The sequence below is a fragment of the Enhydra lutris genome, unplaced genomic scaffold (genome assembly GCF_002288905.1).
Source record: "Enhydra lutris kenyoni isolate GAN:26980312 unplaced genomic scaffold, ASM228890v2 scaffoldscaffold42, whole genome shotgun sequence".
NCBI classification, from domain to species: domain Eukaryota; kingdom Metazoa; phylum Chordata; class Mammalia; order Carnivora; family Mustelidae; genus Enhydra; species Enhydra lutris.
Window position 1 is genome coordinate 10,870,903 of NW_019154126.1, and position 17,615 is coordinate 10,888,517.

The 17,615-nt window shown below is 51.0% G+C and overlaps 1 protein-coding gene across 4 annotated transcripts in view; it reads left to right on the forward strand.

Moving 5' to 3' along the window:
- The window catches only part of LOC111155500 (FERM domain containing 4A), a 307,805-nt gene that overhangs the window by 213,077 nt on the left and 77,113 nt on the right, over positions 1-17,615 (forward strand). For all 4 annotated transcript variants that reach the window (XM_022515665.1, XM_022515664.1, XM_022515666.1 and 1 more), the window contains exons 8-11: positions 392-475; positions 5,997-6,062; positions 6,296-6,353; positions 9,870-9,956. In XM_022515665.1, coding sequence (XP_022371373.1) covers positions 392-475; positions 5,997-6,062; positions 6,296-6,353; positions 9,870-9,956 — 295 coding nt within the window. The remainder of the gene's footprint in view (positions 1-391; positions 476-5,996; positions 6,063-6,295; positions 6,354-9,869; positions 9,957-17,615) is intronic.

The window sequence follows — 17,615 nt, forward strand, 5'->3', positions numbered from 1 at the left end:
CTTGAGCCCCTGACGGATCTCTGGGAGCTCCTCCTGAGAGCTTAAGGGACCCTGGTGACCCTTTTCCTCCCAAATTTGTGCAAACGGGGGCACTGGGTCTGTGTCCCTCTCTGTGTACCGGCCACCTGTGAGTGCTCTGCTCTGCCCTGTTCCATGCCCCAGAGGGGAGGGCCGCTGGGCTCTCCACCCTGTGTCCTCTTTCCTCTTTATTAAATAAACTGATTAAAAGGGAGCACCCCTTCCTCCCTCCCACTTTTCATTCAAAGGGAGCAGATGTGGGGTGTCTCCGCCAAGGCTCCTGGGTCAGGTCAGATCCCAGAGCACGGCGGCTTTCTCGGATGGAGGGCAAGCCATTCCTTGGCATTATCTCTGTCCTCTTTCTTTCTTCCAGCAATGAGGTGGTGAGGAGTGACTTGAAGAAGCTGCCAGCGCTTCCCACTCAAGCCCTAAAGGAGCACCCTTCCCTGGCCTACTGGTAAGCTGCGCCCTCTCCACACACCCCTCAGGAGTGAGCCCGCAGGGGGCTCGGGGTTGCCGAGGGTCAAGCTGGACCCCAGCCCAACTGACTCCATCTTGTCTGAGCTGCTTGAGCCCTGGTCAAACCATTTCCCGCACATATTTAGACGCCATGGTTTGCGTGAGACCTCCTTTTTCTATTTTCTTTAACAAGAGGAAAAAAAAAACCTTCTAAAATTTCACTTTGGATGGTTTGCCTCCTTGGAGACCCTTTCATGTGCTGCTCGAGTTTCGTTCTGGAATCCTTGTCATTTGATGACAGGATATGTGAGGTTTTGGGATGTGGAAGAACTATGGGTTTTTTTTTTTTCCTTCGCAGAAGAGAGAGATTGATTCTTTGATATTTCCCACAGTGTTTCACATCTCCTCATTTGGCTGCCATGTAGCATTATGCCCAAGTTCATCTGTCAGGCCCCGAATTACTGATTCTGACCAAAACGGGCATGCGAAAGGGTCGTGGCTTGCAGTTCTGGTCACAGTGGAGTGGGGCCTGCATTCTTGGGTGGTGTGTGCAAATAGTGCTGTGTGCACGGGCCCTGGCCATCGTCCCCTGACACCACCCAGAAGGCCCCGTCCCCATGTCCCTTCTGCCTCCCTCACAGCAAGCGTTGACTGCTTTTATAAACAATAACAGTAAAACAAAAATCACAAAACGGGTTAATCCCGATCAATTGTACCATGTGACTCTTCTAAGCACTTCTTTACTCTGCTTTACACAATGTATGGATTACTAACACGTCATCATGTGTGGATACGTTTGCAGTTGGCACGCTCATGGCTCAGCCATGCACGTGACTCTGAGAGACCCTTTGGCTGGGATGGGGCTAGCTTTGATGCAGAGGGTATTAGCCCAGTGAGACTCCAGTCCAGAAGTCGTTTCTCCTCAAGAGACCACAGGTTGGGTCAGTGGGAGCAGAAATGATGAAAACAACTCCTGGGGCAGGGAGCTCCCTCCAGGCTGCTGACATCTCCTCCTCCCCCAATCCCACCCCCACCCCCGCCAAACTCATCTCTCTGAGCTGGTTTTTGCCATTTGTCCTTTGCTAACATAGGTGTCGATATGTCATAGCTTTGTATAATGGTAATCTGCCCTCCAGAACAGAATCTGTCTAACCTGAGACTGTGCGTGTGTCTGCTCGCCTCCTTCCAGCCTGGCTGTCTGCATGTGGGAACACCAACAGATGACACTCCTGTTCCCTTATTCCTGGAGCCCTGCTGCCCTCTCCCGCTCCCCTGTGCTCCCTGGGCCTCATCTTCTCTGTCCCACCACCTTCCTCCCAGCTGTTCATGTTTAGGGAACTAGTAGTGAAAGAGCTAGATACAAGAATATGACTCTGAGACCAGTAGTTCCTCCACGAAGGAGATGTATTTGCCATCTGGGGGCTCTGAGGTTGCTGGGTTGTTTGGGGTCAAGGTCACTTTTAGCCTAAACCAGCCCTCAACCATATCCTCATTCAGTTGTTGCCGGACACTTTCTACACCCTGTGCTTACCTGCTCCTTCTCTCTCAATCTCCCTCTCTCTCCCTCCCTGTCTCCCTCTCTCTCCTCTTTTTCTGGATTTCTCTTTAATTATCTCTGCAGTCGGCTCCTTGCTCACACGTTATTACTATTACAGAAATGCCTTCCTTCATGTTCCTGTCTTCTCCTGTGTCAACACGAACATCTTTACCCACATCTGTACCTATCTTGCCAGAGCATTCCTCCGTCTCTCTGACCTGGTTGGCACCTTCCCTGGGCCTCATTTTAGACCCAGAGACACCCAGCCACTGTGTACACATCACAGAGAGGATGCAGAAATGGGGAGGGGGGCCATTTTTGAAGCGGGTGCCCCCAGGCTCCACAGCCCAGCTACATACAGGCAGTGTGGACCTTCCCGTTGATTCCTTGCTAAAAAACACCTTATTTCACTGTGGTTGGCTAGTCGTAGTTTGCTTTCGTATTCCAACTTACTTATTTGGGTTTTTAGAAAAGCAGAGATTTCAGGAAGAGATAATGATGTTCATGGTTCATAGAGCTGGCAGCCAAACATGTTCAAAGACGTCCCTCAGTCCCAGCTCATGCGTCTCAGTGATTAACATGACCCCTTGTTAGTGGAGCAGACCCTCACTCGCCCTGGCATCACAGTCTCTACCCAGCTGCCTGCAGCCCTGATCATCCCCTAAAGGAGGACACAGATCTGCAGTTCTTCCAGGTCTCCTGCTCTTGCTGGCCTTCTCGGATGTGGCAGACTACCGTTAGGCCGGAATAAGCCGTAGGGCGCCCATGCTCACTAGTGACAGCCTCCAGAGCGAGGCAGTGGGTTTGAGAATCCCAGCCACGTTTCTGAACGGTGGGGTAATGACAGCTCAGGGAGGCTTGAATTATTTCCCTGCTGCCTCAATTTCCCATCTATAAAACAATTAACCCTACCAACCCAATCCAGACTGTGATTAAGAGCAGAAGTAAGAAGTCACTTGACACAATTAACAAATAGTGAAAGGTACATAGCAATGCTGAGTAACTATGAAGTAATCCTTTCTGCTAATTTTCCCCAAGCGTGTAACAAGCTTGGACTTCCACTCCACGGGACTTCCCAATCGGGAGACATCTGAGGCAGAGGTTAGAAATATGTGCCCAGGGCCATGGAACAGAGCAGTATGAGGGCTCTGACCCGGATTCTCTCCGGGGCCGAGCTGGCAAATGCTGGACGCCCCAGCCTCCACACCACACCAGAGCGGCTTTGCGGAGGCACCAGCCTTTACTCCAAAGTCACTGCCCACTGCGGGAGATGGCTCCTCCAAGATGGGAAACCGTATCATCATCCCCATGTTTCCTCTTAACCCCCCATGCATTTCCTGGGCTCCTTGCCTGCAGAGAGATGATCTCACTGAACGACTATGGCTATGGCGAGTCACAGTCAGCCTTAATCACCTGTCTTTTTCCTTCATGCACCACAGTATCCTCCAATTAGTGTTTTGGGATTCTATTTACTCTGGTTGGTGCATTTTTTTTTTTATAGTTTTTCCATGGAGCCCCTACCACAGCTCTGGGGTTGCTGGGAAACTTGGCAAATCGCGTGCACTGGAGCCATCTCGTAAATTCCAGAGGAAGAAGGGGCGGGGCTGGGGGCAGGGCGGGTTCACAGTTGGCGATGCGTGTGTAATCACAGCATGGGCCCACGCGTTTCAGTTGGGCCCAAAGAAGTGGGGAAAGCTGAGGAAGGAGAAGCTAGATATTGTGCCCTCACTGATGGCCTCTGGCAGCAGGAGACCCGGGGAGCCGTGGGGCTGGCAGAGCCCTGCAGCTGTTGGGCGCTGAGAAGACACTTAGTTGGGAAGCTGTGGAACAGCTGCTTGCAGGTGTTTTCTGACATTCATTGTACTGAGCCTCGCCTGTGTTCACAGCCACAGCACTACATTGATTTCGATCTCCCCAGCCCAGCCCCAGGGTCCTCCCTCCCAGAGCTCGGAAGGGAAGCGGCTCAGATCTACCCTGAGTTGCTTGAGCTTGGATCCAAGAGCTGACCTCACAGAATGCTAGATCCTGTCTGTGGTGGGAAACATGCCGCGGCAGTCGTTGATTCAGTGAGAGGGAACAAGCTAGGCGAGCAAGCCCCGGAATGTCTTGACATGACCCCGAAGGTCTGGTGGGGTGGGGTCCTCCCCGGGCAGGACGCTGCTGGAGAATTCTCTCAGGGGGGGCTTTCTCACACTCTGAGAAGAGCATCCAGGGTTGCCCGGCAGCCGAGGAGAAACAGAGCTGCCTCTGCACCTTCCTGAAGAGAAGGTGTCCAGAGCCCATCCGAGTGACTCTCCAACGAGAGCAGGGCTCCTGTAGCGTGCCAGTTCCTCTTCTGGGTGTTTGTAAGGACACTCGCTTGTGACAAGTCAGATGATCAAAAATACACACACAGATTTCAGAGTGCTAAAATGAAGAGACAGCCATTAAAGATTAAGATAATAACTGGAGGGGCACCTGGGTGGCTCAGTGGGTTAAAAAAGCCTCTGCCTTCGGCTCAGGTCATGATCCCAGGATCCTGGGATTGAGCCCCGCATCGGGCTCTCTGCTCAGTGGGGAGCCTGCTTCCTCCTCTCTCTCTCTCTCTGCCTGCCTTTCTGCCTACTTGTGGTCTGTCAAATAAATAACTAAAAATCTTTAAAAAAAAAAAAAAGATAATAACTGGAAAATCAGTAAATGACCCCCAAGTAGTAGTAGTTAGTAAACATATAGGACACGTTACCCCCAAGAAATGGCCTTTCTTTTTTCCTTTATTTTTCTTAAATATTTTAAGATTTTATTTATTTATTTGAGAGAGAGAGAAAGAGTGAGAGAGAGCATGAGATGGGAGAAGGTCAGAGGGAGAAGCAGACTCCCCACAGAGCTGGGAGCCCAATGTGGGACTCAATCCCGGTACTCCGGGATCATGACCTGAGCTGAAGGCAGTTGCTTAACCAACTGAGCCACCCAGGCGTCCTCTTTTCTCCTTTAAAAAAAAAAAATGGTTGTCAGGAAAAGCTTTCGATCAGCTCTGGGATACTAAATAAGAGATGATGAAGGCCAACCAGCGAGGTCTCTGGGGTTCTTCCCTAGAGCTGCGTCCTGTCCTAGAGGTCTGGGCCTGAGGTGAGGGAGGCGTAAGACAGAAGGTGGAGAAATGGGGCTCCAGGTGGTATGGCCAGGTCACAGAGGCCCAGTCTTTTGAACTTGACTCTCCAGCAGGTGGGATGTGCTTCCCCTGTGACTCCCCAGGTTGGTTCTGTGCTTCCAAAGACAGCAGCCATAGCCCCCTGGGCACCAGAGTCACTTCCCAGAGTTCCTTCATGCCCTCTGCCCTGTCAAAGAACGGTTTGGCTGGCCAGTGTCTCCTAAGGCACGAGCTGGTCTCTTGTTGTTTTAGAAGGAAGACTTCAGGAGATCAAGGAGTTCCCAGTTCACTTCTGGTAGCTGGCTTGTTTCCCAGTACTTCTCTGGGCTTTTGTCTCATGGTTTGTGTTAGCCAGGCCTAGATTCCAGAACTTTCCCATCCTCCTTGGAAGCCCTCAGCCCTGACCACTGATTCATGATAGGGAAGCCATGGGCATTCTGTTGAAGTCAACATCTGTGCAGGCCATGTGCACACAGGATTTGGGCGGTGAGGAGGACCATGAAGACATGTGGGCATTTAGCCAGAGCCTCCCCGCCCCGATCCCCCGCCAGCCGGTCTCCCTCCTGTCCCCAGTCTGTGCCCCTCTCCAGTGACACGCATGCTCACTGTTGCTTCCTCACCTTCCATGGTAGCATTTCTTGCAGGGAGCTGACCCCAAGGGAACCTGTAGCCCGAGGCACCTCACAGGTTGAGTTCAGAAATGCCAAGCAGGGCAAATCATTTCTCCAGGAGCTGTTGGCTCCTTGGAGCTTCTCTTGAGATGGCTCAGGCTCGGAAGAAGTATCTCTTTTAGCAGGGTGCTGGCCGGGGACCTAGGGACAATATATAACAAGAGTGTTTGTCTTATAATTCTAGTGAGGATCGAGTAATTGAACACTACAAGAAACTGAATGGCCAGACCAGAGGTCAAGCAATTGTAAAGTAAGTGGCCCGTCCCAGTGCCCGTGAGGTTGTGTCTGTGTGTGTTCACATAGTATGTGTCACTGCTGTTTAGTTCTGCTCGCAAAGACCAATCTTGGGGCGGGGGTGATGGTCCAGGGTCGTTCTCAAGTAAATCTTCACTCTGAGAGTTTTGTCACACGCACACACACGTATATGGTTCCAGTTCTGCCGAATAACCACGCTCGTGTGTGTGTCTCTGTCTCTCTTCGCAGCTACATGAGCATCGTGGAGTCTCTCCCGACCTACGGCGTTCACTATTACGCAGTGAAGGTAAGTGCCAAGACTGCCCTCCCCAAAAATACAAGCCCCTCTCACTTTTTTCCTTTTTAATCTTACTGAAGATGTGGTGGGGGGCTGGGGGTGGTGTGTGGTGGAAGCCTAGGTCAGGATGGTTATGTGCTGGGGGAGTCCTCCATGTAGGAAGTCCTCCATGTAGGAAGAATTGATGCAATTTCTCTTCAAAACTCATGTTACCTCCTGTAAAGTGGGTATAATCAATTGCCACTACCTTTTATACTTAGAAGAACCCTGGGAGGTCGGGACTTCAGAGCTGGGACGATTCCATGTAAAGGCAACGCACTGTAGGGAATAAAAACGTTAGGCAGGGTCCGCAGTGTTTTTCTTGGTGGTCAGATGCCACATAGGCAATTTTGGAGGAGGGCTGGCATGAGAGGCTGACAGAGCGAGTACATGGCTATTTAAGAAGACAGATCTTGTTGTCTTAAATGTTGTGAAGTCCAGTGGAACATGGACCCTCTTCCAAACTCGCTTTAATTTTATCCATAATGCCTCTGCCTGGGATCCCTTCCCTGAACTCAGATAACAAGGTGCTGGTGGGCCTTATCGATGATGAGAAAGGATCGTTTTCCTCCCTTCACTTACCCCACCATGAAAAAGTGTAAGTCCCGGCCCAAGTCCAGCCAAAAGAAGGGACAGCACTCCTGAATGCAAGACACTTCCCCCAGCCAACCTGAGATTCTCTTGCTCATTGGCCAGTTTCTTTCCCCATGTTTCTATCCAGCTGTATTTTTCATTCCTTTGGGCCAGAACGTGTTCTGTGTTTCACGTATCGTTGCGTCACTCATGGCAGCCCACACAGCACTTTGCGGGTCCTTGGTACATATTCAAATGCCTGTATCTCCCACCAACCTGCAGCCTTCTGGTGGCCCAGACTGTGTGTCGCCTTCTGTTCCATGTTGCTGGAACCCGCTGTAGTGCCTGACACGTCGTAGACGCTCAGTTAGGTATTTACCGAGCAATTGTTTATTGAGAGTTGAACCAGGTGGTTGAAGGTACACTCCCGCGACGGAAACAAATGTCAGAACTCGACTCATGGAGCCCAGTTATGAGGCAGACGCTGGGACACCCATTGTGTTACAAGAGGCCTTTCACAGAAGTCAGTCAGCGAGTCTGTCTCTCAGGGGCATGTGTGGCAAACGGATCTGCTTTCTAGAGAGCAAAGGAGGAATGGCCTGGACTAGGTTCTCTCCTTCACCGTTTGATCGTCATTTGATCTCACCTCCGTCGCTCAGACTTAGAGAGAGATTATGAGATTTGCCTCTCCAACTTCCCCCACCAGAGTTTCCTAGATGCTGGAGGACAGTCCGGGTGGGTGTTAGACTGTAGACAGAGTGAAAATCTTTGAGCAGAGACGCCATCCGGTCTATTACTTGCGTAAACCTGTGTCCCTTCTCTTTGTCAGCCCCGGAACCTGACAGAAAGATAGCTTCTGATGTATATGCTCTCTGCCTTACAATAAAACTTGAGAAACAGGCTCTTTTGCAGTCTGTGAGAGCAGAAGCAGACCCTGTGATGGTCAGAGCACCAGAAGCGCATGCGTGTTTGGCTCGGAATCCTCAGGCTTCCACAACTGCACTCCTACTTACTGGGAGAAAGAGCACAGGAGTCCAAGCAAGCCCGCACCCGCCGTCTCCAGCCTCGCCAGTCAGAGGCCTTGTGATTTCACAGAGGCTGTGTTCTGTGGCATGGTGACCGCCCGCACCTGTCCCCCCAGAGCCGCGGTGGCCTTGAATCCCTGCCTTGGGCTGCTCTCCGGAACTGTTTCAGGACACACAGACACTTTCCAGAGACAGACGTTTTATACCTTTAAAAAAAATTTGTAGGAAATCCTATAGCCTAAAACTTTTCTGAAAATTCCAAATGTATTTCCTTGCCCTTTCTTTTCTTTGTGCCTACCTTGAGATAACTTGTGAGTATTTGCAAAGCATGAATCCAATTTTGAGTTGTTAAGACATCTTCAGTGGGGTGACCTAAGTTATTTAAGGGTGTGGCAATTAGGACAAATGTAGGGGAAGGCTGCTTCCTATGCCCACTGGGCTCCTAGTTTGTGGGAGCTCTAATTAACATCTCAGAGTCTTCCCGACCTGAATGTAGGATCCCAGTTTATAACCTGGTGGCAAGAGGTCTCTGTTAGAAGAATAAAGAGAGGGACTTGGTGTTTCTAACTCGGGTCTCGGAAGGTCTAGGCTTGGATTTTGTTACTTTTGTCTGACAGCATGAGTCCCTCAGTCCAGCGGATCTCTTAAGGTAAGCAGGAAGGACCACATGGTGGTCTCTGCCATTGGCCTGCTGGAGGGATAGCATGGGTCCTGAGTAGAGCAGGGTAAACCCTTTACTTTGACTTTTTTTTTTAAAGATCTTATTTATTTATTTTTGCGAGAGAGAAAGAGAGAGAGAACGTGTGTATAAGCTCAAGCAGAAGTGGTGGGGGGGGGGCGGGGCAGAGGGAGAAACAGACTCCCTGCTGAGCCAGGGAGCCTAACTCAGAACCTATCCCAGGACCCTGGGATCATGACTTGAGCCGAAGGCAGACGCTTAACCCACTGAGTAACCCAGATGCCCCTGCTTTGACTTTTATGTCTTTAAAACTGGAGGAATCTTAAATGCATATCATCGAGTGAAAGAAGCCAAGGTGGAAAGGGTACATACTGTATGATTCCAAGGAGTGGAATGGTTCTGCCAGAACCTGGGAGGGGGGAGAAGAAGGGGCAAACAGGCAGAACACAAGATTTTTAGGGCAGCGAAGCTCCTCCACATGGTATTATAATGACAGGTAGACCTCATTATGCATTTGTCCAAACTCACGGAGGATTCAACACCAAGAATGAACCCTAATGTGAACTCTGGACTTCGGATGACCATGATGTATCAATGTAGGTTCATCAGGTTATAACAGATGTTCCCCTCTGGTGGGGATGTTGATCCTGGGGGAGACCCTGCAGGTATGGGGGCAGGGGAGTGTGGGACATCTCTATACTTCCCTCTCCATTTTGCTGTGAACCTGGACCTCAGACTTCTCTTTAAAAAAAAAAAAAAAAAAGAATAAGGTCTTTAAAAAGGTTTTTAGAGGCGTTGCCTTCTTTACTGTCCCTTCCAGCTCTGATAGTCGACGACAGTTTTTCTGCTCAGGTCATTTTATTCGAATGCTCTCAGGTATTCTGTTTTGGTGAAACCTGGAGTCTTAGAAGGAGGACAAAGAACAAGGCATTTGTCACTTATTCATAAAGGGTGGGAGTGGGGAAGGACCATGGTGGGCTCCTGATTAGGAACAGAGCTGGGTCCCCACCCCAGGGCACCTTCCATGGCATCTTGTTCACATATCTGAGCATCAGTTGATGATGGGACACATCAGTTAAGGTGAAAAAGAGAGAGGTGGCCTCCATCCGTATCAAGGGATTTGCATTTTCCTGAGCCCGGAGGCCTTCCCTTGGTTTCCATGTGTGTTCTCCAGCCCTGTATTTACCCGTACTTTTTTCTGTGCCCTAGGACAAGCAGGGGATACCATGGTGGCTGGGACTGAGCTACAAAGGAATCTTCCAGTATGACTACCACGATAAAGTGAAGCCGCGGAAGGTAAGCGTGCTCTCCTCTGTGGGCGGATGGCTCGCGGAGAGAAGTGAGTAAAAATATGACACCGTGCAGCCTCGGGGCCTCCGGGCTCACCAATCCCCTGCAAATCTGAGTGTATACAGATTACTCCGCAGTCGTGCAGTCTGAGTTCCCGGGTAAATATTTTTTCTCCCGGTCACTAGGGAAACCTGAACTGTTATAATTATTTAAGGTAAGAAAACTGGCCCAGCTCTCCCAAAGGAGATGGGCAAAAGGGCTTTGAGGGACTGTCCTGTTCCTTCGTTTCCTGGCTGGGGAGGGTGGGGGCTCCGTGCACTTGGGAAAGGGAGGGAATATCTCTCTTCCGTCCTGAGGCCAATCTGAGCTTTCCCGAAGCTTGTCAGTGTGCTTCATTAGTTTTTGTTTGTTTTGGTTTTGGTGGCGGGGAGCTAAAAAAAGAAATTGTAGGTCAAAACAGAGTGAAAAATAAAGAAGAGTCAGGGGCATTTCTGCAAATCGGATAAATAGTTTATGGCATATTAGGAGTGATCAGAAATCTGGAAAAAATAAGGTCATTTGCCAAAAAAGAAAGGGAAGCAGAACCGCGTTTGCAAAGCCATCGTAAACGCAAAACAGAACATTTGAAGGGGACACAGTGCTTGACTTTTCTCTGTTTTCATTTACACACATTTTTCAGACCAGAACAAATTGAAAAATTATAATGGAAAAATGTCTCTGGGCTAGAGCTGTCATTCAGCTCCTCTGGCAGAGAATAATGGAGAGATGGTATGCAGTTCAAGCCCCGAAATACATATTAAAAGTCTATCAAAACCACACTTGCTGTAGGAGAGGGAAAGCAATATTGGTCCATTATGTCATTCCGGATCGCTTTCCAAGCTTCTTTATCCACGAACGGGATGGAAATCCATACTACATATCTGAGCTTATGGTAGGCTGTCTGCTTAGCATCTGCCTTAGCCAGCTGCTTTATTAAAATGATAGGGGGAGAAAATGCCCTTTGCTGGGGAGGATTTTCACTCTGTTGATCAGTAAGTCAGTTAAGTTCAAAGAAAAGATCCTGAGCAAGTGAAGGGGTTGTTCTCCCTTGGGAACAATTCACCTGGGCATCCAGGGACACCTGGTTCGGTGGCTAAATCCCAAACCTCTCCAGTTTTCTCTATATGCTGTAAGACCTGCACTGGGTCCTGTGTGATTTGGTTTCTCTGTGTTTTTCTCAGTTGCAGGGTCTGTGCTGCTTCCACACTGTCTCTTTCTTTCAGTTTCCCCTCTGCCTCTTTCCCACTTGGCCTTTGTAAGTTTCTGTGCTTTTTTTTTTTCCTTGCATGGTCTCTTCCCTCCCTCCTCCTTTGGACATCCACTCTCCTCTCTTTGAAACCTGGCTGACCTTTTTTCCTGCTTGCAAGAGCCAAGAACCCTCCTAGATCCTCTCGCAAAACCCTGGTCCCAATCCCTCCAGCTCCTGATTACCCACCCTGGTGGAGGACCAAGGCGGACGTGCATAGTTCCCAGTGAGCAGAGTTCTAATGCAGCGGTAGCATTCTGCTCTCCCTCTGGGGGTGGAAAAGACATGCTGACATGTATTCTTGGGCATTCAGTTTCATTTATTAATAAGTGTGAGCTAGTTTCATTTCTCTAATTGAGGCGCTAATGAAGATTGCAGAACTAATGAGATAGCACCCAATAGATGGGAAACGCAGGGCACAACACGTGGTAGGGATGCCATCAATTGTCACTGTCTCTCGGGACTCTGACAGGCTTCAGGATCGGGAAAAGTACGAAGCCAAAAGTGTGGGTAATCAGCCACTGACTGAGAGGGTCAGCCATTGACTGAGACTCATTTGTTGAGTTTATCCAGGTCAGCAAAATAAAAATGTTAAAAGGTCAGGATATTTATTCAGAGCATTGGCTGTATTCAAACCGAGTTGTTACACAAAGTAACCGATGTTTCTGTGGCCTCTGATGAAGGAGTTATGAGTTGGTCGGGGGGCAGAGGGAGAGGGAGAAGCAGACTCCCCACTGAGCCTGGAGCCTGACCCCAGGACTCAGATTTTGACCCCAGCCAAAGGCAAACTCCCAACCGGTTGAGCCACCCAAGCACCCCAGTAGTTGAGATTCTTCAATCTATTACTAACTGAGGAACAATAAAACCACCAAAGTCACCGTTCATTTGCTCATTCAGAAAAATATTTATTGCATACTCGTTATGTGCCAAGTTGAGCAGAAGGTGTAGAGGTACAAGGCCTGGCCAGGTCGTCAGGAAGTGAGGTGTATAATTGTGTCAGTGTCCCCAAGTGCTCTAAGAGAGGCCTGCTTGGGGGTCGATGAAGAATTGAAGGAGAGTCACTGGGCTTAAGGAGGAAAGAAAAGTCTTCCCAGGCAGCAGAGTGGGAGCAGAAGGAACTGGGTGGGCAGGCATGCCAGTGTGCATGGGAGCCTCCTGAGGGAGAGCAGCGTGCCAGGTGGAGAAGCACACAGCTCCACTGGACTTGGAAGCAAGAGGCAGAGGAGGCCAGCCAGAGAGGGGGCTGACAAGGCCCCACTGGGCAGCTTGGGGAGCCCTGAAGGCTCTGTGAAGGGGGTTTCATCTCTGAGGCAGTGAGAGCCACCAAACAGGGTCTCAGTAATAGGGTGATGTTTAGAAGGTAGGTGAGATTGATCTGTTGTGTGGTCGAGAAGGTGGCCGTCAGAGCAGGAGGGTATCTGGAATGCCTCCCAGCCAGAGCATGGGATATAAGGGCAGTTTAGGACCTGCAGAGTTTGAGGCGTGTTGGGACATCTGGGTTGTTGTGAGAGATAAGCAGTTCGGTATCCAGTGGTAGCTCCAGAGTGTGAAGAATTTCCAAAAGCATAACTGAACCAGAGACTGAATGGGCACAGGAGAGGGAGAGACACTTGACACACCAGAGAAATTTCTAGTGGCTGTGAACAGACTTCAGCTGGGTTCCCCACCATGACATTCACTGTGGGACAGACCAGGTGGTGCAGCCCTGAACCCGATGTCATTTGGGGAGTCCTCTTTAAGAAATTAATGAGCAATCTGCCCGTGAAATAAGAACAGGCGTTTGCAAGGGCTGGACGAGGAAAAGATGCCTGAGTTTCATTAGCTGGAGGAGGATTCTTGTCTGCAAAGATGCGGGGTGGAACCCACAGGAAACCAGACCTAAACTGGAGCCATGGTAGGAACGCAGCAGGGAACTCTTCCCTCTCCTCACTCCCAACATCAGCAAGTTCGGAAGAGAACGTCTGTTCTGCTGCCTGCCGAAGCGGAGTGACACAGAAAGTGCCCGAAGTCAGTCTCCAGAGTTCCGGACAGGTGCTGCTTTGTCTCCGTGAATATTGGAAACTCACAGGAAGCTGACCATGCAGGGGCCGCAGCCGTGCCACTCCACTCATGACTGTCTCTGAGGGGCCATTTCCCCATTCCCCCCAGGCCTGCTGGAGTCAGGACCCCTGGAGTTAGGACTTGCAGCCCTCTGCACTTCCTGGCCCAGCTCTGGGAAGGTCAGCCCGCTTGGCAGGTGTGTCTGGCAGTACCTCCATGCGTGGAGAGCCCAGGCTCAAGGCGGGGCCAGCTCCTTGGAAGGGTGGCCTTCCAGCAGCACCACCACTCTTGCTCAGGGCCCAGGCGGAGCTCCACCTCGGTGGGCCCCCAGCGCTGCTCAGGAGACTGGGAGTGGCACCCAGTTCAGCGCACCTGGAGGCCCTTCTGCAGCAAGAGCTGCACCTCCAGCCGGGGCAGAGCTAGCCTGACACTCTGACCCAGTGCCAGCAGCTCCATCACACGCAGCGCTATTCTAAGAGCCAACATTCAAGTAGAGGCAGTGACAGGCTGAGCCTGCTGCCTTTTCTTCGGAGGGCCCGGAGGCATCCTCTGGTATGCATCAGCAAGCCATCAACACAGCCGGAGGAACTCAGAGGCTGCCTGTGGGAACGTACTCAAGTGTTTCCATATGATCCACCGAAAAGGAGGGTGGCGGGTAGCTGATCTCTGTCCAGAAATGGGCGGGACCCTGGCTCATTCTAGCGTCTCTGTTGGGTGCACTTTGCCATTGTGGTCACAGAGTCTCCCTAAATTGCTTAATTGTCACTCTGAGACCCTGGTGGCTTTGGGGGACAGGGAGTAAAGCAGAGTCCCTCACAGGTGGAGGAGAGAGAACATGGAAGTCCTTTCCTAATGACACGCTCCTACTGCCACCTGAACCTTCTAACAGATGGGCTCCGGCTTGCAGATGCACAACCCCCGACACAAGCCACTCCTGTTTATCAGGAGAAAACCCGCTTCTTTGTCCTCAGGGCGCATGTGTCAGGAGCAGCTAGACACGTGGGGACACCTGAAAATGGTGTTTTGGCTTTTGTGTATGTTCAGAAGCTCAAAGCCAACTTCAGAAGTATTTTTTCTTAAATTTTTAAGATGTTATTTATTTTGAGAGTGAGAGCACACACGTGAGTGGGGGCGGAGAGGCAGAGGGAGATAAGCTCCAGCAGACTCCCTGCTGAGCATCCGTCCCAGGACCCCGAGATCACGGCCCGCGCCGAAGCCAAGAGTTAGAGGCTCAACCAACTGCACCACCCGGGTTGCCCCCAGAAGTATTTTAGAACTGCATCTGCAGAAGAATACCCCACCAAAAACTAAAAAATCCACAAAAAGAACGAAATCAAAATAGGAATCTATACTACATACACGTATCCGAGAACATGAGCCCTTGCCTGCACGCATGAGCTCCTTTGAGAAGCTTAGGGAGCACCCCAAACAGTATCCAACGCTACGGATCCACATCTGTGATAAACTCTCAAATACTCTGCTACGTCCTCAGCAAATCCTTCTGCTTCTCCCCTTTCCCTAGCTGCGTTGTAGTTCCCTCCCACCCTGTACCCGCCTCCCCACACCTGAACTCCGGGATGTTCCTATGCAATACTGTGTGACGCTTGGAAACCTCCCTGTGGTTGCCTCAGCTCGCCTATCTCCTCCTCTCCTCTCTCCTTATGGTTGGACAGTTCTCATACACCGTCGAGAACTTGGTTTGCGTGTACTGGAACCCCAGTGTCCACGCATCTGCCTGTGTGGCTTTGGCCCCGGTGAGAGAAGGGGAAGGAGGGTCACAGTGGTCCGGAAATAGAATCTTGCAGCTGCAGAGATTATCTTAGCGCATTTGCTCCTAGCTACCACAGTCCATTTTCACACGTGCACGCTTATGGAGCAAGGGAGCGCTGCCTAAGGACAAGGTTCTTGTTCTCAGAAGTTAGCTCCATCCTCCTGGCCTTGGGGAAGAAAGAAACACGGTCCAATCTTGAAGGGCGCTTGAAGTCGGTCTTGAGCTTCATCTTAGTTTGCATTTACAGCTGAACAAAGAGACCTAAGCCATCAAAAGAAGACTGAGTGCCAGCTATGTTAAGGGACTCTTGGTGGTGACGGTGACGGTGGTGATGTGATGACATGCTATGGACGTCACTTGAATGAAAATTATGTGGCAGATCTCAAGGAGGCGTTGGTTATTAACTCTCACGGAACTGTGTCACGGGGCAGAGATGAGTAGGCTGGAAATAATCTGTCCCATAGGGTTCTTTTTGAGGAGAACCTTGCATTCCTTAGAGCAAAACTGAGAAAGTCTGAAAGCCTGATCTCTGGGACCACCAGTCCCTTCCTGGAAGCACGAGAACCAGCGGTGTTAGGATACCAGGGTGTCGCACACTCGGGACTCTGCTCCCACTCGGTGCCACGCTGAACTGCTTCTCTGCCATGCTGCTGTAGCTAGCACCCTTCAAAGCTGTGAACACCCCAGCCATGGAACCATTAGAAGCCATCATAAATTACTAGAGGAAAGGCTTTCCAAATGGGGCGCCAGGAGGGTGTGAGTCCTCCCTCCTGTGGGCTCTATCTGAGGCTATAAGCATTAGAGGACAAACAGCAAGAGACACGTGGCTCCAGGACCACCCCCTGCCCCCGGAAGGGATGTTCGATATCTGTTCATCGTCTTTATTTATGGCTGCGGCCCGCAGGCCAGCCCGCATCTGATGAGGTCTGCGCGCTGGGGAGGCATGGTGGTATGCTCTTTGTTACATATTCAGCAGACATCATTTACTTATTTATTTGATATGCAATTAGGGAGCGCTTTTATGTACACTTAGATGCACAATTAGGAGCTCCGAGGGGTCTCCTCTGAGACATTTGGAGAAGGAACCGGAGTAACTGGTCTGCCCTGTGTCCCCAGGCAGCCAGCGGAGCTTCCTACGGTTCCTGAGAGTATTTCAGAAGCAGGGGCATTAGCTCAGGGAATTGATGCATTACTGTCACCTCCCCAGATTAGTAAAGATTTCTGATGATGAGACAGGAAGAAAAAATAATATTTACAGGAAATATTCCATTAACTGTGAACTGACTCCCAGTGGAGCTAGCCTGCTTCCATTATTCAGCCATAAGCACTCCATTAAGTGCACTGCCGACCTCTTTTTCAGCTTCTGTTTGGAGGCACTTGACACATTTTCGGGCTGCTGAGCCCTCTGCCTTGGCGGGCCCTGGGTGGGCTCCTCCCTCAGTTCTGCTGTCTGTATCCCTCTTGGACACCGCACCCAGTGTGCTGCGTGGAGGAAGAACCCCATGCCATACTTTGAGCATTTCCTTATATTTTGCAGCCTTTGCTCCTTCACAGTGTTGGATCGGAGGACGTCCTCTGGTTGCCCCCTATCAGTTCAGAGATCTCCCTCGGTGCGGAGCGGACCCAGAAGGGTGCAGGGACCCTGACCACGGGTCACCAAGAGGGGACTGCCTCAAAGCCGGGGAGCAGGCCTGCCGGAAGGGTGATGGTGTGTATGGGGACATAGAGCACTACCGGAGTTTGCCATCCGAACTCCCCAAGAGAAAGGGGGAAAAGCAGTTGTCTTCTAAGGAAGCTGAAATGCCCTTCCCAAAATAGGAGAGAGACCTCCTGTCTTCAAGACACCAGTAGGAGGCATGGCTGAATTCTCTGTCTAGCGTGGGAATCCTAGTCTCTCCCTCCTGTTCAAGAACTGCCGCTTGTGGGCCAGGCGCTGCTGGAGGGAACAAAAGAGGTCCATACTGTCCCAGCGCGTGTGGCCCAGCAGGGAAGATGGTCCAATGATGACATGAAGTCAGTCTATGATGCACGGTGTCCGTTCTAGAAAGACAAGTCAGAATAAGGAGGAGTGGCGGATGGTCAGGATTGGTCTCGCCAAGCAGGTGACGTTTAAGTGACCCTCCCTCCAGGAGGGGGCACATGAGGCCCCGTGGAAAGCAGCATCGAAGGCAGATTTGCACAGAGGAAGTACTCTGGGATTAACGCCAGTGGGGCAGGGTAAGGAAGCAGGACCCCGCAGAGAGGGAGGCTGAGCTATGATGCAGGCTTGGACCAAGCTCTGGAGCTCGGGAGGAGCCATCAGAGCCACCACCTGAGACAGGGGACCGAGCCTAATCCCCAATCACTAGATGAAGGGGACCCACAGGGAAGGGGCCGTGACCTTAGCAAAGTGGCTCCCTACTGTGGAGGGCAATTCCCAGAGAGGGGATGAGCCTGTCAGTCCAAGAGGGAGAGACTAGTCAGTAGGGCATGTGGCTTTTACAGCCGTGGTTCTCAGAACATGGCCATGGACCGGCAGCCCAGCCCCCCACCCTGGAACCTGTGGAAAGGGCACACTCCACGCCCCCGC